General features: G+C 56.9%; 1 protein-coding gene across 2 annotated transcripts; it reads left to right on the plus strand.

Moving 5' to 3' along the window:
* Positions 1 to 1,786: 1,786 nt before the first annotated feature.
* On the plus strand, positions 1,787 to 24,859 carry DLG4 (discs large MAGUK scaffold protein 4). Of its 2 annotated transcripts, none has more exons than XM_081109889.1 (20): positions 1,787 to 1,905; positions 9,242 to 9,307; positions 12,743 to 12,796; positions 12,928 to 12,987; positions 13,131 to 13,255; positions 13,353 to 13,522; positions 13,615 to 13,751; positions 13,882 to 14,026; positions 17,794 to 18,089; positions 18,221 to 18,323; positions 18,474 to 18,588; positions 19,932 to 20,108; positions 20,395 to 20,431; positions 20,521 to 20,548; positions 20,679 to 20,726; positions 20,805 to 20,906; positions 21,246 to 21,418; positions 22,362 to 22,471; positions 22,998 to 23,089; positions 23,331 to 24,859. In XM_081109889.1, exons 1-20 carry the CDS (start codon positions 1,876 to 1,878, stop codon positions 23,435 to 23,437), a joined length of 2,175 nt encoding a protein of 724 aa, XP_080966015.1. In that variant the 5' UTR covers positions 1,787 to 1,875; the 3' UTR covers positions 23,438 to 24,859. The 2 variants fall into 2 exon arrangements, with proteins under 2 accessions (XP_080966015.1, XP_080966016.1); XM_081109890.1 differs by having other exon boundaries at positions 12,937 to 12,987.
* Positions 24,860 to 26,030: the final 1,171 nt, after the last annotated feature.

Below are 26,030 nucleotides of genomic sequence, written 5' to 3' on the forward strand. Positions count from 1 at the left end.
TCCCTCAGGAGAGTGTAGCTAAGTTGTGAGTGGCTTTGGGGAGAAGGGGCCAGGGTGTGTGGAGCAAGGTGATGGTGGTGGTGCCTGGAGACCTGGAGAAGAATGGGTATCTGGTTGGTTCAGAGAGCGCCTGCTTTGGCTATGGCTAAAATTGGGTTGGGAGAACACAGCTCAGCGCCAATCTGGAGGATTAGGGAGATTAAAGTGAGAGAAGAGAGAGATGTCCGAGAGACCAAGAGGTGAAAAACAGGAGTCCTGATGGAGGAGAGACCTGGGGGTGGAACGGGGGCTGAGACTTTGGGGATCCCTCGCCCTGAACCTTTCCATAGAGTCTGGGGTGAAAGGGCCAAGGCTGGGAAGATGAGGTGAGTACATTGGTCTCTCTGTCTCTTTCTTCTCGTAACCCACCCTCCCTTGCATTTCACCAGCTCCCAGGTCAGCCCTCTGGCTCCTGGCCCCCCCTCTGCTGCGATGGGCACCCTCTCTCCTCAGGGTGCTGCACACTGACCTTTTCCAGGCCTTGCTGGGTGAGTGGTCTCCCAATTTCCTAAGGAACAGTCGGGGAAAGAGCTGGCCTAGGCCTGTGGGGGCAATTACTGAACTTGGGGGCTGGTTGGGAGCCCGGAGGTCCTGTGGTCCAAGCAAGAGCCTCATGCAGGGGTCACCCCCGCAGGGCTCCTCCTCAGTGTCCACCAGCTTGGGCTGGAGGAGCGCCTCCCTTCCCAGACAGCAGGAGGCAGGGTGATGGCAGGAGGTGGGGTGGCCAGGGCGGCGAGGGTGGGGAGGGTAACTCAGCGCTGTTCCTGGCAGACATCCTGGACTGCTATGAGGCTTCCATCTCAGAGAGTCAGGTAGGTAGGATGAGGGCCTAACTTTCCGAGGGTTGAGCAGAGTCCTGCTGATACTGAACTGACACTTGGGGACAAAATCCTGAGTCAGGGGCACAGAGAATGCCTCTCCTGTCCCCGAGCCCCTTCTCCGCTGGCTTCCCCCTTTCCGTCGCCGGCCTCCATTTCAGCACCGAAGAGTTGAGGATATAATGATCTTTAAGGCTTCCTCTGGCGAATGCAGTGGGAGAACTAGGACCCTGGGATTCCCGCCTGCCAACCCCTCCCTCACTCCCACCATGCCATGGCCTCTCTCCAGTATTTAAACAACCATGGGTGCTCCCTGCCCAACTATGGAGCCTCCTCCTCTGAGCAATGAAATCTGTCCTCAGCGTGTCTGCTGTCATCGCTGGTGCCTGGCCAGGTCTCCATGTTTGCTTCAGGGCCTCTCTGCTTTTGCTTCCGTCTCCTTTTCCATTATCCGGGTTCCTTCCAGCACTGAAGGAGTTAACTCTGCCAAGGCACCCCCCCATTCTGGCTCCTAGCTCCCTCCCTCCCTCCCCCTGCTTCCTCTCTCCTCCTCTCTCCCCTTCCCTCCTCTGGCTCCACGGCTCCCTCGGCCGCGGCCACCTCCAACCCCCCAACCCCACTCCTCTCGCCAAGGCCCCTAGCCCCTGGCCAGCAGGCAAGGCTCCCCCGGGGCTCCCCGAAATCCAGCTCCCCTCCCCCACCTCAGCTCATGCCCCAGCCCCCGAACTCCGGGGCTGCTAGCCCCCGGTGCCCCCGCCCCTCCTGAGAACCGGGGTGTGCTCCCCAAGCCCCCCCTCCATTGGGGACTCCCTTTTAGGACCCCCTTTCCCTCCCTCCCACGCTCCCCTACCCTTCCCTTCTCCAACCCCTTCTTTCCCCTCTCACCCCTCCCCCCATCCTGGCCACCCCTGCAAAAGTGGGGTGCGGAGGGGGGAGGGGTGAGAACCCACGGAGGAGAGGAACGAAACTCCGATGAAGTCAGAGCCCCCTACCCGCCGCGGCGGCCAGGCCCCCCAACATGGACTGTCTCTGTATAGTGACAACCAAGGTAAGCATGATGGGGGGGGCTCTAAACTGGGGGAGGGTATGAGTTTGTGGGGAGAGGTTAGGCCGGCCTAATTTGGGGCTGGGGGTCCTGGAGTTAGAGCATCAGAAGATGTATTTGGGGTCCTAATTTAGTTTTGGGGTTCACATTTGAGAAAACGCTGGGTTTGGCCACAGGTGCCCCCTGTAGTCATCCCTTTGTACCTGTAGAGAAATGGAAAATTTGGGGTACACTGGTTTGGAGGTCTGGTAGGTTTTGGGGTTCACCACCCATATTTGAGAGAGACTTATTTAAGGAGAAGCCTGGCTCACATGGGAGTCCTGTTCCTGTATATTAGAAGGTGGACTATGGGGGGGGATTCTCTTTCCTCCTGGGGGACAAGCTGGCCTCTGGGTGCCCTGTCTGATTTAAGGGGGCTTTCGGTATGGGTAGAAGGTTATTGGTTGTGAATGCCTGACTGGTCTGGGGGTGTCAGCTGGTGAGAAGGGGTGGGCCTTCAGGCTATAGAAACAGCGTCTTCTGGTAGATACATTTGGGGGTGCTTTCTCAATTAGAGGGAACTGTTAATTTAGGGTTCGATCATGATCATGTGGGATGGGGAGAGTTGGGAGTTGTCGGAGGGCTGGGGCCTGACAAGGATCACCTGAGGGAATGGACCAAGTAAGGTTAGGCTCTGGGGTACTCCCATGGGAGACACAGGTGACAGCAGCGGGTTCCTGAGGAGGAGGAGGGGGAGGAGAGGTTTTGGAAGAAAGGGGATTTGAGGAGGGGGGCCAGATGGGTGGTGCAAAATTTGGGGGTGGGCAAGGTGGGTGCCCAATATCTCCCTCTCCTCCCACACGGTATCTGCTCCTGGTTGAGTGAAAGGGAGATTCGATGGAGGGCAATGTTTCTGTTACCTCTGACACTTGGGCTCAAGGTGCGGGAAAATACCTGGATTTAAGGTGACGGGGGCGAAAAGGAGTAGGAGGAGGGCAGGGCTGGCAGCAGTGAGGATCTGTACAAGGTGTCCCTGTGGTTGGAGTGTGGAAAGGGCAGGAGATCACGATGGGGGGCACAAGGTATACAGAATACCTAGGTCTTGGCTGTGAGACTCTGGGACTGGAAAGCTGGATGCCTGGTGTGTGGAGGGAGGCATGGGCTGGTGGCAGGCAGCTGGGGGTTGGGGGGTGGGACAGGAAGTGGGGGCCGGGAAGGCGGGGTCTGGTGAGTCAGAAGCTGGGGAGGGGGTTATATTTAGTGGGAACTGCAGCTTTTCAGGGGAGGGAGCTGAGGACACACATGTTCCCTGTCACAAACTTACACATGTGTGAGCACGGACGGAAGAGATTGGGGGCTGAGGACCTTTATGTCGCCAAGGCTGCTTGCTTGTCCCTCTTACTGAGTGAGACCTTTCTCCCCCCGCTGCTGCTTTGCACCCCTCTCCCATCCCCTGTGGTTTCAGTAGATTTTGGGGGGCCTCAGTTTCTCTGGCCTGCTCTCTCTAACGTCCTCTGGTCCTCAGCTCCTCTTGTCTCCTGCCCTAGCCTGCTTCTGAGACTTAGGCTCCCAGGCTGTGGTTCCGTGCACAGGTGTACACAGAAAGCCAGCTGGAATGTGTGGGCTTTGCTTCCAACACGTGTGCACATGTGTGAGCGAGGGTGAGGGGCTCCCTGGCACTGGCAGCTCTTCTGGGAGGGGGCGCTTATCCGTGTTCCTTCCAGACTCCCACTTCTTCCATGGAGCCCAGGGTTGGACTCCCCTGAAGAAAGGAGCTTGTACAGAGAGGATGATGCATTTGGGCTTTTACAGAGGCGTGGAGACTCAGGCTTGCCACATTTCTTGGCCTGAAAACTTGTCAGTTGCGGGATGGCGGGGACTCCAACTCCCATAAGGCCTTGAGGCACAAGATCCCTCAGTGTTAGGGGATTGCTGCCACGGGGCTGTTGGGAGTTGTGGTTCCTCTCTATCCAGGGCAGCGGAGGGTAGCCCTGGAGGAACCAGCAGGGGGCACATGGCTCTTGTCCCCCAAAAATGCTATGTGGGTAGCGGGTGCTCAGGTCGTTGAGCTCCCCAGCTCCGTCTGAGAGTACTCCATCTTCCATTACCTATATTTAGACACCTGGTGCAGTAATTTAAGGAACATGTATCGAATATCTACCATGTGCCAGGCCCTGTGCTTTGTGCCAACTCTGCTTTTATAGCCATCACTTATTCTTACTCTGTGCCTCTCTCTGCAGGAGTCTCTCGATCTCTGAGCATCTCTTTCTCCCACTCCGCCCCCGTCCCTCCCCCTTCTCTCCGCACTGCTGCCGCCGTTGCCATGGTAACCGGCGACGACTGAAGTTGCGTGGCGGACTGGAGGGCCGGGCGCGGGTGGCGGAGGGCGGAGCAGAACTGCGGGGGAAGGGGATGGTGGGGAAAGACCAGGGGTATTTGAACCCTCGGAGGCGAAGCGGTTAATCCCTCCGGGTGGTCCTTATTGGGCAAAGCTAAGATGACGGGGGCGGGGCAGTGTGGCCAGCGGCCTCATTCATTGGCCGACATGGGCGTGGCGAAAGGACAGTACGGGGGAGGCCGGCGAGCAAATGGGCGGGGAGTGGATGGAGGCGTGGTCTCCTGGAGGCAGGTGGGCGAGGTCTGGCTTACTCTCCAGGTTGGCGGGCTACAGCCCTCGGAAAGGGGCGGGGCCTTAGGGCTGGGTAACTTGACTGAATGAGGGCGGAGCTGACCTGGCAGGGGCGTGGCGTGGTCCCATGTGCCAAAATGAGACGGGGGTCTGAGGGGCTTGTCTAAGTAACTGTGGGGCGCGAGGGTCTTTGGAAAGGAGAATCCGGGGGTTGGGCCATCTGACGTCTCAATTTTCCTAAGATGGAGGCCTGTTCAGATTTCATTAGAGCACAACCTCCTACCTCAGCGCTATGTTCCAAGGAGACGGTTACTAGGCGACAGCAAAGTCCTTGATAGCTGCGTTGCTAGGCAACCGGGAAACGGAAAATGGAGGGAAAAAGGAAATGGGGGGTGGGGGTCTTGGGTCATAGCGCCCACTAGTGGAGAACTGTGATTTTTTTCCATCCTTGAAGAAATTTCGAGTCCAGCCCCTTTCGGCACTGGTTTCCTTTGAGGATCCAAGCATCTATCCACATATGAAACTAGGGCATTGGGGGTCATCTTGGGGGCGCATCTAACAGACTCGGGTCCACAGGAAAGAGGAGGCATAGGCGAGATTCTAGGGAAGGGCGTCCTTCATGCCATGTGTGAGCGTTTTAGAGAAGCCAGAGGAGCAGATTTGGGGAGACTGCTCACTGGGCTTTGGGAAAGAAAGGCGGGCGTTCAATGGGAGAATATTTGGGAGAGACGCTTTCAGGCCGTTGTTGGGCAGTCGGTTTGGGGTGTTCTGGAAAATTTGTGGGTCACTGCAAATTGGACCTTATCTTACTTTAGTGAATATTTTTTGAGGCTGGTGTCTGGGACAGATTAGCACATTTGGGAGCAATCTTCCAACGCAGTTGGAACTCAGAATCATGGAGGGGGATGAATAATGTATGAAACTGCGGGGTAAATAAAAAGAATAGAAAAATACCTCTTAATTTAAGGGTTTGGGGGTAAATTGAAAAGGTTTCCATTTAATTAGGAGCGTCAGCTTTAAGATATACGAAGTATTACCTAAAATTGGGGTCTGGCGGTATTAGGGACTGGTATATTAGAAAAGCCTGAGTATTTTATTAGATTTGGGTATTTGGGCAGGGGACGACAAAGGAATTTGAGAACTGCTTATTTGGATGTTTACATTAGAGCAAGGGTAATATTTGCATTAATTTCAAGATTTCTGTTAGTGGATGGAGGGATAGATATGATTTTGAAAGGGATGATTTAAGGGGAAGATCAGTTTGAGGGCAGACTAGGATCTGTGGTCCTGAAACTCTTGAAAAGCATCCCCTGGCTCTCAGGCGGGGCTGGACTGCCGGTGAGAATAGCAGCTGTCTCTGCGTCCGTCCGCCGGGATGCTGTCCACATGCCCAGTCTTTGGGGACCTGGGGGGCGGGGCTTGTGGGAGACAATGTAGACCCCTTGGGGGTCCTAAGGTGAGATAAATGCTGCTTCCGTCCCTGCACCCTGACAGCCCAGCAGTGACGAGCGGTCTAGCGAGGCTTTGGAATAGTTAGGGGCCTGGTGGTTGTCGGGGTGCGCGATGAGGCAGAAGAAGGGGCCCGGAGAGCCAGACGATGGATGGGCGCACGTTAGGAGCGTCTCTCTTTGTGGAGGGAGCCGGCCGCGGACGGGCAAGTCCGCCAGGAACCGCTGGAGCCGGGAAAGTTGACGGCCCGGAGGGTCTCCCCGCACCCTCTCTCCCTTGGTGACGCTCCTCCGCACTGCGCAGGCGCTGGCCCCCACCCTCCCCACCGGCGGCCGCAGCCTCCAGTAGCCGCCGCCGCCGCAGCCCCCGCCCCTCTGCCCCTCCCCCTCCCCGGCCCTGGGACCCTTGCTCTCCCGCCCGCCCCCTCCCCTCCGCCCCCTCCCCTTCTCCATGTCGGCTCGGAACAGATTCGCCTCCATGTGTCTCTGCGTGGTACGTGCCGCGATCCGGGCTCCGGCCCCGCTCCCCTCCTCCCGGACCCTCCACATCTCAGGGTGCGAGCTCCAAGCGCTGACGCTGCTGCTGCTGCTGGGCGCGGGGTCTCTGGGTTGCAGTGTCTCGCGGACAAGCGCAGGGGGGTCCCCCCTCTTACCTCCATCCACTTTCTCTCACACCCCTCTGTGCTGGGGGTGTCAGCCTCGGTGCCAGGTTGTTTTGTGCAGCTGGGGCGACAGTGAGGAGGGGGCCCAGGGAGGAGGAGCAGCGGCGATCCCCAAGCCTTTCACTTCTCTTCTGCCCTAATATCTTGGGGGTGTCCCAATAGCATTGGAGCTGTCGCGGGTCCGGGCCTCAGCCCCAGGAGGGGACCTGAGCATCTGTTTAGGGGATCCCCCCTTGCTGTCCGTTCTGCTTTAGATGTCCTAATTGAGGACTGAGAGGTGCCGGCCCCAACTCCCACCTCCTGGTTTCAGAGCTACTCTCCCACCCTCCCCTTTCCAGATGCGCCCCCCCCCCCCCATACATGTACTTAGAACATTTCCAAGGGCTGAAGGCAGGCTCTAACCTCCTTCAGCCACATTCTGGGAACTTTGTCCCTTACCTTGCTTCTATTTCTGTCACATTGTCTCCCATCTGGAGGAGCCTTTCCCCCCCCCCGTCCTGGACCCCCTCTCCCCCCACAGGGGTGGGGCAGAGAGAGGTGATGGCAGTCTCACTGTGATAAACATTTACCTCCCTCTCCTCTCTAGAATAAACGATGAAATGTCCCTTCCCATGCCTCCCTTTTCCTTACGTGCACCTGGCATTTCATCATCCGGTTCAGGAATCTTCTCTGTGAGGTGGGGTGCAGAGGGAGGGGCATGGGGCAGACCCTGTCCCAGACTCTTAAGCTTGAAGCTGCAACCCTTGGCCCTGCCTCATTTATCAGGGAATTGGGGGCCTTGTGAAGTGAGAGAGGAGAGCTGCCTGGACCCCCCGGTTCTGGGGCACTGTCCTGGCTGAAGACCACCTTTTCCGGGTGTGGGATGAGCAAGCTCTTTCACTGAATTCTGTTAATTCTGTTATCCAAGATGGCTCAGCCTTTGAGGACGGATACTTAGCTTATCCTCTCCCCTCCTCTCCCGTCTCTGCTCTTTGTGCCCGTGGCATTGAAACCTGGGGCTCAGGATACTGCTGCTCTCTTCACATCTGTGGGCCAGAAAACGGGGTTCGTCTTCAGGAGCCCCTGTTTTCCTTCTTTGAGGCTTCAGATGTATCAAGGTATTCTTGATGCCAGTTGTCTGTGCCCTGGGCCGAGAGTCTTCATGTTGCCAGCACCATATCCCTCCCCCCGTTCTTTTACTGCAAGCTGAGCTACAGCCAAAGTTGAGTTACGTCTTGGTTCATCATCCTCAGAAATTTCAGAATCAGACTGTCGTATTAGGCATTGACCTTGATAGGCTTCCTTCAGTTGGATCATGCAGCCGTTGGCCTCCAAATGTTGGGGTATGCTCAGCTTCCCAGATACTTTTTTGAGAAGGAAATTCTTTTTTTACCCATGTGTACTGGGGAGTGTATCCTACGTCCCCCTCCAGACGGCACCCTTCTCCTCCTTCCCCAGCCTGGAGTTTGGGAGGGTCTATGCTTCTGTGGGCGGCCGGTCCTGAGAAGGGGAGCAGCGGGAGGTCAGAGCAGAAGTGGGAGGACCAGGCAGGGTTGCTGCCCTTCTCTGCTGTCTCCGGCTGCCCTTTTCCTCTCTCTCTGCCCCCCAGTTAATCTCCTTTGCTGGTGTCCCTATTAAGCTAGCACAGGAGGCCCTTGAGATGGCAGGTGGTTAGCTGGGAAGGGAGTAATGTTGGGTCTTTCACTCCTTAAGGCCAGAGGGAGACCATGCTTTTACCCTGAGGCTCAGCACCCTACCTTCTTCCTGTCAGGGACCCTGGAACCTGACACCCATTCCTGTCCCCTTCCTGAACCCTGCTGCCTCTGTCCTCCCCTTTCTCTCCCATCCCCTTCTAGTACATCCGATTAGCTGGCTGGGCTGTGGGCATTTGTTGGGGTGGGGCTGGACTCTTGGGGCCCCTCTGCTGACTTCTTGGGAACCAGCGGGGCCTTTGGAGAAAGAGCTGGCCAGGTTTAGCTTTGTCCTGCTTGGGGGGCTGATGCCAAGTACCTGCTCTTTGAAGGGCCTGACTAAGGTTCCTGCCTTGGGCATGGAAGGTGCTGGAGAGCCAGTCTTCTGAGGTAGAAGCTGTAGTGGGGAGACTGAGGCAATGAGGGTGGGGTGGTGGTAGGATGGAATGGTGAGCAGGAGCAGCAACTGGAATAGGGAGGAGGGAGGTTACAGCCTGGGGGGTGGTATTAAGGCAACGACGGAAGTGGGATGAAGATGATGAGAGAAGCAAAGAATTTGGGGCTGGATGGATGTAGAGAATGTGGGTCCCACTGTCAGAGGGGCTGTCGCTCTGAAAGGATGGAGGGATTTTTGATGCAGGCCTGGGGGAGGGTGAAGAAACAGAGGCCAGAGGAGGGAGTTTGCTGGGTAGAAGGCTGGGGGTCCTAGGATGGGAGGAAGAGGAGTTGGGGGTTGGAGCTGGGATTTGGAAAGAGATGAGAGGTGCCCAGGCCAGGGCAGGAGAGGGGGCTGTGGGAGGGTGGAGAGAGGGGAACCAATGGGCTGGAGGAGAGGGAGGGGGAGGAGCTGGTCAGGCCCCGGGGCCTTCCGCACTGGCGGGGGGAAGAGGAGGCGGCCTGGAGCCCGAGGCACTGGGTCGGCCCCAGTGACACTTCCATCCCTGTCCCCAGAAATACCGCTACCAAGATGAAGACACACCCCCTCTGGAGCACAGCCCGGCCCACCTCCCCAACCAGGTAAACGCCCCCGAGCTGGTGCACGTGGCGGAGAGGAACTTGTCCCACCTCGAGGCCGTCCACGGGGTCGTGGGCCGCGCCCATCTCTCCCCCCTCAAGGTAGGAGACTCAGGGAGCCCCTCCCCAGTGCGGCCCTCGGAGCCTCGGAGCCACAGCCGCCCTCCAAGGCCGGTAGGGCGATAGCCAAGCTGTGTAGGTGGAGGAAGGCTGGGACTGTGGGCTGGGACTTGGGCTCCTGGGGCCGAGGGGAGAGGGTATTTGGGGGGCTGGAAACCTTGTTCCTACAGAAGAGAAGCAGAGGCCAGGCAAGTGGGAGCGGGTGCAGAGCTGAAAGCCTGGATGTGCGTGCGTGTGTCTGTCTGTCTGCCTGCCTGCGTGTCTGCGCACATATGTGTTGAGATGTGTGCAGGATGCTCACCAAGCCCAGGGCTACTCCATTCCTCACATTCCCTACCTCTGTTCACGGTCTCCCTGTCCAGAGCTCTATTCAGAGCTCCTGCTGCCCTCATTAGCTCTGGTCCCTTCCCTGCCTCCTCCCCCCACTTCCCGCTCCTGGGCCTGGCTCTCCCCGTCTCCCTGGTCTCCAGTCCTTTCCATCTGTCTGGCCTGAGACCTCTGGCTGGGGCGCCCGCTGCCTCTGTCCCCGGCCCCAGCTTTTGCTCCGCTCCTGTGCGTCCTCCCCTCCTTGCTGCCCTTCCCTCCCTGCTGGCTGGTTCTTGATGCTGTCTCTCTCTTCCTCCCACGCACGCGCCTCCCTCCCCCAGATCCCCGCTCAGGCCCTCTGTGGCCTGCTCAGTCCTCTTCAAGGGTCAGTCAGGCACCCCTCCACCCCCTCCCACTTACCCCCTTCACTGTTCATCACTGCTCTCCCCGCTCCCAGGCCTCCCCTCTCATCCTCTTGGGCTCTCATTTCTGCCCAGATATTTTTTCTGTGCCCTGTGTGTCCCCCATTATTATTTATGACCACCTGTTTCCCTCTCTCCTGTGTGCCGGAATCTGAGTTTCCTTCTCCCGTCGGGGGAGCCTTGTTTCTGAGACCTCCCATTCTCTAGGCCACTCTCATCTTCTCCCCCCTCAATCTCCCCTTCCAGGGGCACAGGATGGGAAGAATGGAGAGCGCCAGGCAAGCTGTGCGATTGAGGGGAACATTGTGGGCTCAGGGCCGGGCCTTAGGGCCTCCTGCGGGATGCCCTGGGGAGGGGGCTTTGCTGATCACACTAACAAGGTGGGGAGGAGGTGGAGCCTAGGGATGAGGGGGCAGGGAGGGGCAGCAGCAGGTTCTGGGGTGAGAAGGAGGTGGCTGGCAGGAGAGGAGCTGGAGAGAGAAAGACCATTCTCTGGCTTTAGCAAAATGGAGAGACAGCAGAAGGGTAAGAGGTCCCAGGGCAGGCACAGGCCGGGCTGAGACTGAAATCAGGGTAGCAGGTTGAGCTGACGGAAAGGACGGAAAGGAAGGCCCTGGAGCTGGGGAGATGGCGAGACGCTCTGGGGGCTGCAAGGAGTGAAGGAAAGACGCCAGAGCTGCTTTGTCCAGGTGGGGCCGTTCCGTCCCTGGGAGCGGTGAGACGAGAGAGGGAGGCTTGAGAGGTGCAGCTGGTACAGGACTGGGGTGCTGCAGTCAGAGCTCAGGAAGCACAGGGAAGTGGAGGAGAGTGTGGAGGCCCGAGTGTGTGTGTGGGAGGCCTTAGGACAGGCAGACGGGAGAAACCCCGGTTTTCAGAGGAGATGGGGAGTGGGTTGAGAATGAAGGATTGTGATTTAGGGATGGAATCTGGAGGGGCTGAGGATGGGGTCAGGGGGAGTGGTGCTGATCTTGGTGGGGAGTCAGAAGTGAGGATGGAGGATAAGGCCACGAGACTGATAGGGGTGGGCTGGAAGGTGGGAGAGGGGCAGGGAAGCAGATGGAGGGTGGAGGCTGGGGCTGGAGACTGAAATGGAGGTGGGACAGGTTTATAGATGGGGGTGTGGGGTGGGGTAGAGAGGATGAGGAAAGGGTGCTAGGTGGGGACTGAGGATGGGCTGCAGGGTGGAGGATGGCCATGTGGAGGGGATTTTGGTGTCAGTGCCTGTTGGCTGAATAACAGCATTTACTGAGACCGGAAGGGTCGGAGGATGGTGCTAATAGATTTATGAGTGTGAAATCTATTAGCGATTGAACATGGTAATGTGTAGTATTGAGAAGCAGCAGTAGGGGAGGGGAGAGACCCCTTTGCAGGGGAGAAAGAGGAGCCTGGGGAGACGTGAAGACTGCCTCTCGCTTGGTAGGCTCCAGATAAATATTTGTTGAAGGAGGCGCTAGGTTGGGGATCCCGGAAGGAGGCTCTGGGCAGCCTTCCCTCGTTGCCATGGAGACGTGGCTTCTGTTGCCCTGGCAATGGGGGAAGCCCCTAGGACCGGCCTAGAGCTGGCCCCACCCCGGAGTCTAGAGACCCTGCTCTTTCGAGGCCACTGACGTCAGGGGCCTTAGCACGCCCCACTTTAACTCTTTCTTTAATGAAGTGGGGGGGGGGGTTAGGGGGGGAAGGAATAGATGAGAGAATGGGACCCGGATGTCTTTACCACTTCCCCTCCTGGCGTCCTTTGCACTGTAGGGTGAGGGGCGCAGAGGAGGGAGGTGATGCAGAAGGCGCTGCTCCTGCGAACCCCTGCAGCCCGGACCTCTCCCAGCCCGGCTGGCGGGGGCGGGGCCGGAGCGGGAGGGGCGGGGCCGGCTGATCCCCGCTGCGTGGGGAGCCTGGTCGCCCCTAGGCCACGCCCACCCCTCCTGTTGTCTTGACGACAGGGCCTCCTGGAGGTGGGTCTCCCCTGGCCTTGGCGGCGCTTAGATACTCTTGCTAGGCAACCAGGTCCCCGAGGAAAGAGAGTGGATTAGATGGCGGGTGGGCAGGAGGGAGGGGCCTGCATCTGGGGACCCTGGGTTCCGCTGGGCGAGGGCTGGGGGCAAATGTACGAAAAGGCGAGGGTCAGTCTGGGGGGGCGGGTGGTGGTTGTGGAGGTGTCAGGGTATATGTAGGCGGACAGGGATGGGTCACGAAGTGGGCAGCAGGCCCTGGTGGACATCAGCCCTGGGGTTTACGTGTGTAGCACATAAGGCACGGAACACCCGGTGGTGTTACATCCGGTGAGAGGCTCCCCCAGCCGGCCCCCTCCCCCCTCTGTACCATCTGCTGCTCCCCGGCTGGCTGCCTCTCCCTTCCGGCTTCTGAAACATCTTCTCCATGCAGGGCCTGGGCTGGGCAGAGTGGAGCGTGTGCACGTGTGCATGTGTGTGATTGTGATGTGGACTGAGGCTGGGTCCTTGAGGGACTCGAAGGGTAGCAGAGGAGCTTGGTTAAGAGGCTGGGAGGGTAGCTGGGCTGGCCGGACTCTTACTTACGGACGGACTCCCTCTTGAGCCAACGCTCAGGCAACTTTTCATCTCCTTCCCCCTCACAGGCCAATTCTCCCCCCGTGATTGTCAACACAGACACCCTAGAAGCCCCGGGATATGTGAGTTGTTTAGAGTTTGGGGCCAATGCAGAAGGAAGGAGTGGGGTGGCCTGGGTTCCAGCAGTGTCTGTGGGGCAGGTTCTCAGGTGGGAATGTCTGTCTCACTGTGTCTGTGTTTCTGGCCCGTGCTGGAGTTGCAGGTGAACGGGACCGAGGGGGAGATGGAATACGAGGAGATCACATTGGAAAGGGTGAGCAGGTTCCCTGTCTATGCTGCTCTCCAGGTGGCCAGCCTCCTCACCCTGACCCTTCCGGCGCTGGTCACAGCTCCCCACTTGCTTTGCCAAGAGCGGACAGCGAGGGGAGCTAACCTTCTCCCCCCTCCTCTGCCCAGGGTAACTCAGGTCTGGGCTTCAGCATCGCAGGTGGCACCGACAACCCACACATCGGTGACGACCCGTCCATTTTCATCACCAAGATCATTCCTGGTGGGGCCGCGGCCCAGGACGGCCGCCTCAGGTGGGGAGAGGAGACGGGGCTCGGATGCGGGTTCCCTCCAAAGGGGGGACCAGGGTGGCAGGAAGCGCCTGGCTCAGGCCCACCTTGCTGCCCTCAGGGTCAACGATAGCATCTTGTTTGTAAATGAAGTGGACGTGCGGGAGGTGACCCACTCGGCTGCGGTGGAGGCCCTCAAAGAGGCCGGCTCCATAGTCCGCCTCTACGTCATGCGCCGGAAGCCCCCTGCTGAGAAACTCATGGAGATCAAGCTCATCAAGGGGCCTAAAGGTAGACCCCCCTGTGTCTCCACCCCTGTATCCCTGGTCCCCCGCCCCGGGCTGGCTTCCCAGGCCCCCACCTCTGCCTTTCCCTCCGTCTAGGTCTTGGCTTCAGCATCGCCGGCGGCGTCGGGAACCAGCACATCCCCGGCGATAACAGCATCTACGTCACCAAGATTATCGAAGGGGGTGCCGCCCATAAGGACGGGAGGTTGCAGATTGGAGACAAGATTTTGGCGGTGAGGACCCCCCTTGCTTGGGTCCTGCCTGTGGCCCCGAGCAGACCTAGGCTTCGTGACCAGCTCACTCTGGTGCCTTTGTCTTGAGGCTGCTTCTGGCTCTGTCTGAGCTTTGCTTCCCTTGACCCAGGTCAACAGCGTGGGGCTGGAGGACGTCATGCATGAGGACGCCGTGGCGGCCCTGAAGAACACGTATGATGTTGTCTACCTAAAGGTGGCCAAGCCCAGCAATGCCTACCTGAGCGACAGCTACGCTCCCCCAGACATCACAACCTGTGAGAGTCCTCCAAACCCAGAGCTCCCCACGACCCACCCCACCTCCCCCCGGCATTCTGGTCACTGTTCCTCTTCAGATGCTCCCCGTGAAATAGCTGCTGTCACTTCCTGTGGTTGGAGAATATATGGGAAATTGGTCACCGTGGAAGAACTAAAAGATATTGTCAAAAGCCTCTCCCCCAGAAGGCACAAGGCCCAGATGGTTTTATGGCTAATTTTATCAAACCCTCAAGGAATGGATTATTCTTATGCTCTCTCTGAGTATGGGAAAAGATAAAACGTCACATTTCATTTTATAAGGGCAGTTCCAATGGTCACCAAGATAATGTAAAAGCAAGCACAGGCCAATTTTGTTTCCGAATAGCAATGCAAAAGTTTATAATAACAGAGTCACAAACCAGACACAGGAGCATGTGAAGAGAATAGGTTGTCACAAAGTAGGGTTTGTTTCAGAAAGGTGGTTCCAGATCAGGAAACCTCTTAATTTGATTCATTGTATTAAAAAGTTAAGGGAGGAAGACTGTAGGGCCATTTCAGATAGATGTGCGAAAGGCATTTGATGACATTCCATATCTGTTTTCAGATGAAAATTCAGTAAACAAGGAGCAGGAATTTTCCTTAATGTGGTGAAGAGTAGTTTTCAGAATCTAACAACAAACACCTAATGATAAACCTTAGTGTGTCCATCCCGTCGGTAACTACGCAAGGACGTCTCTATTGCTGCTGTTATTTTGCATTGCTTGGAGAGCAGGCTTTCTCAGCGTTGGTACTGTTGACTTTCTGGACTCGGTGGTTCTTTGTTGCTGGGTTGTTTTGTGCGTTGCAGGATGTGTAACAGCATCCCTGGCTTCTATCAGATGGCGATGGGACTCCTCCCCACCAGTCAGAACAACCAAAAATGTCTGTAGACATCGCCAAGTGCCCCTGGGAAGCAACATTACCCTGCTTGAGAATCACAGCGTTAGAGATTCCAGGCAACGTAGGAAGGCAAGAAGAATAAATAGATGTTACATTTGAGACATTAAAAAAATGATTGATTTAAGAGAGAAGGGAGGAAGGGAGAGAGAGAGAGAGAGAGAGAGAGAGAGAGAGAAACATTGATGTGTTGTCCCACTTATGTCTGCATTCAGTGTTTGATCTTGTATGTGCCCTGTCCCGAGATCAAACTTGAAACCTTGGCGTTAACAGGAAGATGATCTAACCAACTGAGCTACTCGGCCAGGAAGATAGCGGTTACACTTGAAAAGGAAAAACAAATTTGTCCTTATTTATAAACTATACTATTGTCTATTGATATTAAAATCCAAAAAAATGTAGAAATAATATGGAAGTTTAAGAATGTGGCCATATGTAAGATAAACGACAAGGATTAGTGACTTCCCAGCAATAAGAATATGTAATGGGCAAAAAGGTTCCTTTTACCATAGAAAAAATTCTGTAACATTCTTAGAAATATGAACTTGACGACCAGAAGTCTGTAAGTTTTATCTGGAGAAAATGAGTACCCTTTACTGAAGGACACAAAAGAAGACTTAGAAAATGGAGAGTCACACCCTGTTTCTGAATGGAAAAACTTGTTATGTTAAAGATTTCAGCCCTCTCCAAATTAGCCTATGCATTTTATGCAATCCTAATCAGAATTTTAATGTTCTCCCCTTCCTTCCCTGGGAACTTGGCAGGTTGATTCTAAAGTTCAACGGGAAACATACATTTGGGAGAATAAGAAATTTTTGGAAAAGAATGATGAGGCATGACTGATCCTACCACATCTGAAGCCATATTGTAACGCTATTAAAATCATGTGGTAGCATTTCTCAGCACCATGGCCTACCGGGAACCGCGGCTTCTTGGAGGAAGGGCCGATTCCAAAGCTTGGGCAAGAAATGTAGACGACGAGCTCACAACAGCTTTCGTACTAGAAAGCAGGGGGTGTCTGAGACGGCCAGGGCCGCAGAGACTCAGGAGCCACATGCAGGGAGGGGCTCTGTTGGCCGTTTAACGAAAACGCATTGAACGTGTGAAAGTCCGGGAGCTCACGCTGGCGCTTCAATAGGTGCCTTTGGAGGGTGTTCAGGACCCATTCATTCGGAAAACGGGCGAATAAGGGGGAAAAGTCAGGCGTCTGTACTCCCTCTGGAGCAACTGCACCTTAGGGTGACCAAATGGTTAACACGGGACAGTTCTGTTTTATTATTTGTTTTATTGTTGACAGTGTTACCCCCCCTTTGCCCCCTCCCACCCACCCCTGCCCCGCCCCAGGCCTTTCCTACACTGTTGTCTGGTCTGTGGGTTATGAATACATGCATGTATGTGTGTTCTTTGGTTAATGTCTTTCCATTCCGCCCCCCCGCCTCCCCCCCCGAGATCTGTCAGTCGGTTCCAGGCCTATTTTGTTTGTTAGTTTATTTTGTTCATTAGATTCCACATATAAGTGAGATGATGTGACACTTGTCTTTCTCTGGTTGGCTCATTTCACTTAGCATAATGGTCTCCAGGATCCTCCATGGGGACAGTTATATGTTTAAAAAATTTTTTTTGTTTCAGAGAGGAAGGGGAGAGAGATAGAATAGAAACATCAGTGATGAGAGAGAATCTGCTGCCTGTATGTCCCTCACTGGGGACAGTGCCCACAACCGGGCACGTGCCCCGACCGGAAACCTAACCGCAACCTCCTGGTGCACAGGTTGACGCTCAACCACCGAGCCAAGCCGGCTGCGCGATAGTTATTATTTTTTTTTATAGAGTGATTCCCACTAATAAATGCCCCTCCCGCGAAGGAAAGAAAAAGAAAAAAGTAAAGACAGTAGAACGTCACCATATTGCTATCCCCAGTGACACCTTAGAACCAGGACGCGCTCACGGGGCTGCGGAAACTCTGAGGCGGATGCTGAAGCCCCGGGGCGGCCGGCTGGTCTGCCAACGGAGAGACACCAGGACATGTGCAGTGCAAAGTACACAGCAGCATCCAGGAAGGGTTCTTGCTGAAAAGTTGAACTTGAATCTGAGTCTCTCGTCTGAATGACCAGTTTGCAGGAGATACGGGGCAGGGGCTCATGTTCGCACCTCAGGGTGCAAGCAGCGATTGCCCAGTGAGATTTTCCTGGCAGGACGAGGGGACCTCTGTTAGACAATGACCTTGTTTTTCCCAAATGGATGGCCAGGAGGAAAAGAAAAGAGGGAGAGGAATGTTCTAGACGAAGACATTCTGCAACTGAAAGAAAACCCCAAGAGCCTGGGGTTAATATTCCCCTTGACCCCACCGCCCTTCACTCCTAGGACATGTAACCGCACATCCATGGCCCCCTAGGGCAGTGATGGCGAACCTGTGACACGCGTGTCAGAGGTGACACGCGTGTCAGAGGTGACACGCGAACTCATTTTTTGGGTTGATTTTTCTTTGTTAAATGGCATTTAAACATATAAAATAAATATCAAAACTATAAATCTTTGTTTTACTATGGCTGCAAATATCAAAAAATTTCTATATGTGACACGGCACCAGAGTTAAATTAGGGTTTTTCAAAATGCTGACACGCCGAGCTCAAAAGGTTCGCCATCACGGCCGTAGGTCCTAGGAGAACCAGCCCGGACACCTGTGAATTCCTGCCCCCGGCACCGCTGTGATCTGATCCCACCCCCAGTGTATCTGCCAGAATCATTTCCCCTTCACCCGAGTCGGGCTCTCCTGGTTCCTGGGAGCAGGGAGGGTGGGTGCTGTCTAGTCCATGCATTTCTGCGTCACCCTTTATCCCACGTCTTCCCCCAGCTTACTCCCAGCACCTGGACAACGAGATGAGTCACAGCAGCTACCTGGGCACGGACTACCCCACAGCCATGACCCCCACGTCCCCCCGGCGCTACTCCCCGGTGGCCAAGGACCTGCTGGGGGAGGAAGACATTCCCCGAGAACCGAGGCGGATCGTCATTCACCGCGGCTCCACCGGCCTGGGCTTCAACATCGTCGGGGGCGAGGACGGTGAAGGCATCTTCATCTCCTTTATCCTGGCCGGGGGCCCGGCGGACCTCAGTGGGGAGCTGCGGAAGGGGGACCAGATCCTCTCGGTGAGAGAAGGCCAGCCCCTGCCCGCACCACCCGCTCCCCTCAGGGCAGGGCCCAGGGCTCTGGGGCAGGGGCTTGGGCGGCGGAGCCTGGCCCTCATCTCCGGTGACCCAGCCCCTCCTCTGCCCTCCAGGTCAATGGCGTTGACCTCCGCAATGCCAGCCACGAGCAGGCCGCCATTGCCCTGAAGAACGCGGGGCAGACGGTCACGATCATCGCTCAGTATAAGCCAGAAGGTACCAGGCCTGCAGCTCCCCGCTTGGGGGCTCCGATGGTCCTCGGACCCTGTCTCCTCAGCTCTGGCCTCAGTGGGCACGGAGGGAGGGAGGGCAGGAGGAGGGCAGTGGGACTGGGCCAGAGCTCAGGAGCCTCCTGCTCTTCCTCAGAGTACAGCCGATTCGAGGCCAAGATCCACGACCTTCGGGAGCAGCTCATGAACAGCAGCCTGGGCTCAGGGACCGCCTCCCTTCGGAGCAACCCCAAGAGGGGTTTCTACATCAGGTGGGGGATTCCTGGGCTCGGCTCCTCCTCATTCTGGGACCCCCAGCCCCACACAGCCCTTCCTCTAACCCGGCCTGGCTCCCTCTGCCCCTCCAGCCCCACACTCAGCTGTGCTCCGGGCTCAGCTGCACAGATGAGTGTTTTAAACACTCCCTGTCGCCTGAAAAAGAGCCTCGGCCTCAAGCAGCCTTACTCCTCTAGTCCCCTTACCCTGACACTCCCCTTAGGGCCCCCCCCCCCAGCTGCCCCACATTTTCTAACGCGAAGGTTAGTGCCAGAACAGGGCCCCGGGCTACCCCGAGTGGGCCCAGCCTGCATGTCTTCTGGGATGTGCAGTCCAGGGAGGGTGCGCGGCAGCGCGCTCCTGTCACCTGTCTCTTCAGTAGCGTTGACTTCCTTCTCTGGGTTCCTCCCCTCGGCCACCTCTCTCTCTCTCTCTCTCTCTCTCTCTCTCTCTCTCTCTCTCTCCCTCCCTCCCTCCCCAGATGTCTGTCTTCTCTCCTCTCCCTCTGGGCTCCCGTCCACTCACCTGGTCTGTTCTGCTCTCCACTCTGTGGCTCTCAGAGCTGTCAGCTCTGGCCTGACCTTTTCCCCCCGTTCAGACCTGCAGATCTGGCCATCTGCTTTCTGGACATGTCCCCGGGGATGTGCCACAGGCATCTCACATTCAACACGTCCCAGGCAGCTCGCCTCCTCCTCCTGTGCTGTGCTTGCTGTCTCGCCGAGTCAGTGTTTTCTCTACTTTTTGCTGATGGCACCACCAGTGCCCCGGCTCAGACCAGAGCCTTGCTCGGCCCGTCCCTCCCTGCTAGGTCTCCTGGCTGCAGGCCGGTCAGTGCTGACTCACAGGGGACGCCGCTGGCCGTGCGTCTCTCCTCCTGTCCCGCTGTCTTGCTCTCCATCTTGGCTCTCTCAGTGGTCATTTCTCCCCTTGCCCCGACCCCCAGAGGTTAGGGCCCCTTGGCAGGGATTTGAGGTGTTAAGGCAGCCAGTCTGCAGCGTGTTGTTTTTCCTATGAACTTGAGCGATTCCAGGTTACCTCTGTGGCTGTGACGTGCTGTGCTTTGCAGACTGTCTCCCCGGGAGGGTGGGGTTCCCATCTTACCTGAGAAACTGCACTGCGTCCATGGCTTGTCTGATCGCGGGCACAGCATTGACTGAATGACCGTGAGCAACGGCGGAGCTTTGGGTCCCTCAGAGCTCTGGGCTGCTCAGACCCCAGGCACCCGGGGGAGCGCCACGGCAGCGTGCTCTGCTGTAGCCCCCTGCCCCTGACCGCTGAGCTGGGCCTCGGTGGCTGGGGTCCTCAGCCAGGCTCTGACCGGTGGCCGTCTGTCCTCCAGGGCCCTGTTTGACTACGACAAGACCAAGGACTGCGGATTCCTGAGCCAGGCCCTTAGCTTCCACTTTGGGGACGTGCTGCATGTCATCGATGCCAGTGATGAGGAATGGTGGCAGGCACGGCGGGTTCACTCCGACAGCGAGACCGACGACATTGGCTTTATTCCCAGCAAACGGCGGTGAGGCTCCCGGGCCTTCAGCCTTCCTGCCACAGGCACCGCCTCTCCTCAGGTCCCGGGTGGGCAGCCCATAGGACGCGGAGGTGCCCTCTGCCCTCTTGGGAATCTGTCTGCTGGCCCTCCCGGCACCAGAGCTCCTATGAGCCTTTCGGGCAGACATCTCATTTAGGAGCACAGGGGCCCTGGGCCTGCTGGGAGAGGGGGTTATGAGCTGGTCCAGTGATTGGGGCTGTGGGGCTCCTCACTGGACGTTTCCCTATCCCCCCTTCCTCCGTGTTTCCCGTAGGGTTGAGCGACGGGAGTGGTCAAGGTTAAAGGCCAAGGTAGGTAGAAGTGGGGTGAGCTTGGGTGGAAGAGTCAGGGACTCTTGGGGTGAACTCAACCAACCACGTGGCCTGCTCTTTCTTCCTAGGATTGGGGCTCCAGCTCTGGATCGCAGGGTAGGTAGGGTCAGTTTGGGAAGATCTGGGGTGAGGGGAGCCCTGAGCTTTGCTTGCTGTCCTCAGGAAGGCAACAGGGAGCCCGAGTCCCCTGTCTCAGAGCCCCTGACAATGACCCACCTCTCACCAGGTCGGGAAGACTCGGTTCTGAGCTACGAGACGGTGACGCAGATGGAAGGTAAGCCCCGCGCCCGGCCTGGCCCAGCCCCTGCCGCTCCTGGCTCTGTCCCCGCCTGAGCCAGCGCTCTCTCCCCAGTGCACTATGCTCGCCCCATCATCATCCTCGGGCCCACCAAGGACCGTGCCAACGACGACCTTCTCTCTGAGTTCCCCGACAAGTTTGGATCCTGTGTTCCCCGTGAGTGCTGGGGCTGGATGGAGGCCGAAGTGCGGGGGCGCGGCACGGGTGGGAGGTGGGGCAGAGGCACCTTTGGGCATTGCCCTGCAGGAGGACACTGGGGTTCTCAGAAAAGGGGTGCTTCTCAGCCCTCCCATGTCCCATGCATGTTGCCGTTGGAGGCCAGACTCGGAGGATGGAGGCGGAGGGTGCTGGGCGGGGGCTGTCCCTCTGTCTTGGTCTCCCCTGCGCCCCTGCCTGGAGGGACCAGCTGGGCACTAGGAGGGGCTGACACAGACAGCTAGGGAGCTAGAGGGATGGTGGTTAGATCTTTGGGGGGGCGGGGTGACTTCCTGGCAGATACGACACGGCCCAAGCGGGAGTATGAGATAGATGGCCGGGACTACCACTTTGTGTCATCCCGGGAAAAAATGGAGAAGGACATTCAAGCGCACAAGTTCATTGAGGCCGGCCAGTACAACAGCCACCTGTATGGAACCAGCGTCCAGTCGGTGCGAGAGGTGGCAGAGCAGGTAGGACCCGGCGGGCACCTCGCACTCTTCCTCCCCTCTCCCCACCCCATGGCCTTCCTCCAGCTCTCTCTAACTCTCTTTCTCTCTGTCTCTTTCCCTGCTGGGTCTCGACTCCACTCCTCCACCTCCTTCTCCTCTTGGGCAACTCTGTCTGGCCGCCTGCTCTCTGTGCCCGCTCTTCCTGCCGGCCTCCTTTGCTTCCTGACCCCAAACTCCGCACCGCCATCTGGCCCCTCTCCCCCCTTCCCTCCTCCTTGCCCCATTTCTCCTCGCTTCCTGTGGCCTTGCCCTTGGTGGTTTGGCTTCCCCTACCTCGGTCCCCCCGATTCGGCTGACTCCCCTTTGGCCCTGTCCCCTCCTCTGTTCCTGGGGTCCCCACTTCCCTCTCCCATTCCTCTGCTACCTCCTTTCCATGCTGCCCCCACCCTGCCCTCTCTCCCTCCACTGATCCTTTCTCCATCTGCCTCTCCTCCCTCCCATCTGTCTCTCCTGGCTCCTTCCATCTGTCTGTCCTCTGTCCGTCCTCCCCGCCCTCCTCCCTCTATCCTACTTCCTCTCTTCTTTTCCATTGCTTTCTTGCCCCATCTGCCCTGTCCCACCTTCCATCCCCCCACCCTCTTCTGCCCTGTTGCCTTGCTCTGCCTCTTCTTCGGGGTCTCCTCCCTGCCTGTCTCTCACCCTCCTCCGTCTCTCCGACCCCCTCCTCCTGTGCTGGCCCTTCCCTCGCTGTCCGCTCCTCCCCTCTTTCTCTCTGCCTTTCACTGTGTCCATACCCCCTTCTCACCTTGACTCTCTGCCAATGTGTCTTTTGACATCCATGTCACTTCCCTTTTGGCCAACCTCCTGTGTCCTGCCTTTCCATGTACTGTGTCCTGTCCTGGTACCTCTGTCTGTCCTTTCCCACCACCTGCTGGTCCCCCTCCGCCTACCCTGCCTGCCCCAGGGGAAGCACTGCATCCTTGATGTCTCAGCCAATGCTGTGCGGCGGCTGCAGGCGGCCCACCTGCACCCTATCGCCATCTTCATCCGCCCCCGCTCCCTGGAGAATGTGCTGTGAGTATGGTCCCAGGGGGCCTCCCCTCCACTCCCCCACACCTGTGGCCCTGGGCCTCAGAAGGCCTGTGTTGAACTGTCCCCTCGTAACCCAGGGCAGTGGTTCCAGCAGCCCTTGAGGGGAATCTGCACAGAGAGCTGGATCCCGGAGGATGCAGGAATCTCAGGCCTCTCCCCTCTTCTTCCTCCTTGGACTAGGCAGGACTACAACTCCCAGCAGCCCCTGGGGCACACACCTGCTGGGGTTAACCAGGGCCTCCAGAGCTGTTGGGAGCTGGAGTCCGAGTCCCTTCACTGGGGCTGAAGGCTGGGAGGAGGCTCTGGAGAGGTCCCTGAGTGGCCATGCGGCTGGTGGGTTGCGGGAAGGGGCAGTCGTCTGTGGCCCCAGAGGATGTTGGGAATTCTTATTTTTTTGCTTCGTGTTCCAAATGAGAAAAGACCGTTTGCCATTTAACGTCCCTGGATGGAGGAGATAAAGGGCAGAGGGGGACCCGCCCTCAGGGCGTCTCTCTCTCTCTCTCCACAGAGAGATTAATAAGCGGATCACAGAGGAGCAAGCCCGCAAAGCCTTCGACAGAGCCACCAAGCTGGAGCAGGAGTTCACGGAGTGCTTCTCGGGTGAGCCATCACCCACGAGGCGCCCCTGCTCGGGTCAAAGAGCAGAGGTCGCAGGGCGTGGGAGAGGGAGGGAGACCCCTGGGGGGTGGTTTAGAAGCAGGTGCCCCCTTTGGGTGGGTGCAACCGCATGGCTTACGGCTTAGAGAGAATGAGAAAAAGGTGCCCCTTTCTCTGGGCTGTTGCCACCCCTGGCCAGACAACTGGCTCCTCTGACTCACCCCCCCCCCCCCCCCCCCCCCAGCCATCGTGGAGGGCGACAGCTTTGAGGAGATCTACCACAAGGTGAAGCGCGTCATCGAGGACCTCTCAGGCCCCTATATCTGGGTCCCAGCCCGAGAGAGACTCTGACTCCTGCCGGGCGCGGCCTGAATTCGCCTCCGCCGCCTGGGCCCTGGTCTGGACTGAACTGCCCAAGCCGCCCGCACTCCCCGGCCTCCCTCCCGCCTTTCTTATTTATTTCCTTTCTAACCGGATCCAGCCCATTGGGGGGGACACTCCCCTGCATGTATCCTGCACCCAGAACTGGGCTCCTGAGCCCCAGGAGCCTTGGGTCTGGGGGGAGCCAGGCTCCTGGTCCCGGGCCCTTGCTCCTTAGGGTCCCTGGCCCTGTCCGCCCCCAACGCACACACAGACCCACGGGGGGCGCCTCCCCCGTCTCCACACACACATTCCAGAAGTCAGGCTTGCCCTCCGGGAGCACCCGCTGGGGGAGGCAGGCCCCAGGCCTCCGCTCTCCTGAGGCAGCTCTGGGGTCACCCCTGCCCACACCATAACTCCCTTGATTTCTCATTTATTTTTTCCTTTTTTTTTCTTCTCAAAGGTGGTTTTTTGGGGGACAAGTAGGGGACTCCACTGTGGGCTCCTGCCTTCCACATGCCCCCACCTTTTATCTTTGCTGGTTTGCATGAGTGGAAGGGTTAACTGTGGCTTTTTTTCCCCCCTGGGATTTTTTTTTGGGGAAAGGGGAGGGATGGGTCTAGGGAGTGGGGATGTGGGAGGGAGGGTGGGGGTGGGGGTTGGGTGTCCAGGGGAAGACTGGAAATGCTGCCGCCTTCTGCAATTTATTTATTTTTTTCTTTTGAGAGAGTGAAAGGAAGAGACAGATACTTGAAACCTGGTGTGTGGCCTGATTATTTGGGACTTGGGTGAGGAGGGAGACAGGGTGGGAGCATAGGGCTGACCCCCCACCCCCAGGGTAGAGGGGTCTGGAGGGGCCTTGGAGGGAACCTGCAAACCAGGGGATGAGCCTGGAGGCACTGGAGCTCTGCCCTCTCACTGACATCCCTACAAGGAGGCTCAGCCCTGACCCCTCCCAGGGCTGTTGGTCCCGTCAGGCAGCGCGAGGTCAGTGAAGGGAAACACGGACGCCACTTTCTGTTCCTGTTCATGGAGCTGTGGCCTGAGCTGGGCTCCAGCGACCGTCTTCACAGAGGTTTGCTGATGAGAAATGCTGTGTAAATACTTATTCATTGGATTTCTTTATGCCTCATCTCTACAGAAAAGATTTGAAGCAGCCCTAACCGGTTTGGCTCAGTGGGTAGAGCGTCGGCCTGCGGACTGAAGGTCCCAGGTTCGATTCCGGTCAAGGGCATGTACCTGGGTTGCGGGCACATCCCCAGTGGGGGGTGTGCAGGAGGCAGCTGATCGATGTTTCTGGCTCTCTATCCCTCTCCCTTCCTCTTGGTAAAAAATCAGTAAAATATATTTAAAAAAAAAAAGATTTGAAGCAGTTTTGCAATTGATAAGGGTAGGAAAATAGAACTTAATATTAAAGATAAAAATAGGAGAAACAATTACTGTAGCTATGAGGATAAAGATAATTTCTGAGCTTCCTAGTAGACCAGGCAAAAAAGGAAATGGCATATATATTTATATATATATATATATATAGGAGAGGGATATAGAGTTGGAAACATCGATGAGAGAGAAACATTGATCAGCTGCCTCCTGCACATCCCCCAATGGGGATGTGCCTGTAACCAAGGTACATGCCCTTGACCAGAATCAAACCCGGGACCCTTCAGTCCGCAGGCCGACGCTGTATCCACTGATCCAAACCGGTTAGAGCAGAGGTGGGCAAACTTTTTGACTCAAGGGCCACAATGGGTTCTTAAACTGGACCGGAGGGCCGGAACAAAAGCATGGATGGAGTGTTTGTGTGAACTAATATAAATTCAAAGTAAACATCATTACATAAAAGGGTACGGTCTTTTTTTTTTTTTAGTTTTATTTATTTCAAACGGGCCGGATCCGGCCCGCGGGCCGTAGTTTGCCCACGGCTGGGTTAGAGCATACACTTATATATTATTGTTAGATATAAAGACAAAATTCTAGTCCTTTTGTTTTTAAATTTTACTTATTGATATTAGAGAGCAGAAGGGAGAGAGCAAGAGAGAAACATGGATTTGTTCCACCTGTTTGTGCATTTATGGTATTGGTTGCCCCTTGTGTGTGCCCTGCCTGGGATGGAAACCTTAACCTTGGCATGTGGGCATGATGCTCTAACCCACGGAGCTCCCCGGCCAGGGCCTCTCGTCCTTTCAGGGAGTCCTTTTTCTGGCCCTAAGTCCAACGGAAGCTCCTCAGATGCGGCATGAAGAGCAGGGTTCTCAGCTCTGCTTCTGCCACTGTTCATAGGCTGACAGGCTCCCGCCATGAAGGCCTCAGCGGCAGCAGAAATGAACCATTGCTGGTCCCAGTGTGGTGCGGCCCTTCCCCCACTGACTGGGGGGCCTCCGGGCCTGGGGGAAGGCTGAGGTGCAGGGTGCTAAGCGTAATGGTCAATCCTGAACAGTGCGAAAGGACAGCTTAAAAAATTTTTAAATATGTTTTTATTGATTTGAGAGAGAGAGGGAGAGAGAGAAACATAAACATTGATCGGCTTCCTGCCCCCCTGGGGATCACGTCTACAACCAGGGCATGTGTCTGGACCAGGGATTGA

Source organism: Myotis nattereri, assembly GCF_964212035.1.
Source record: "Myotis nattereri genome assembly, chromosome: 16".
NCBI lineage: Eukaryota > Metazoa > Chordata > Mammalia > Chiroptera > Vespertilionidae > Myotis > Myotis nattereri.

Bases quoted from the DNA above. Each gene is read 5' to 3' on its own strand.
- DLG4 (XM_081109889.1), top strand. From the start codon at position 1,876: ATGGACTGTCTCTGTATAGTGACAACCAAG. The intron at 20,432-20,520 runs GTAGGTAGAAGT...CTTTCTTCCTAG, and splicing joins GGTCAAGGTTAAAGGCCAAG to GATTGGGGCTCCAGCTCTGG. The intron at 21,419-22,361 runs GTAGGACCCGGC...TGCCTGCCCCAG, and splicing joins TGCGAGAGGTGGCAGAGCAG to GGGAAGCACTGCATCCTTGA.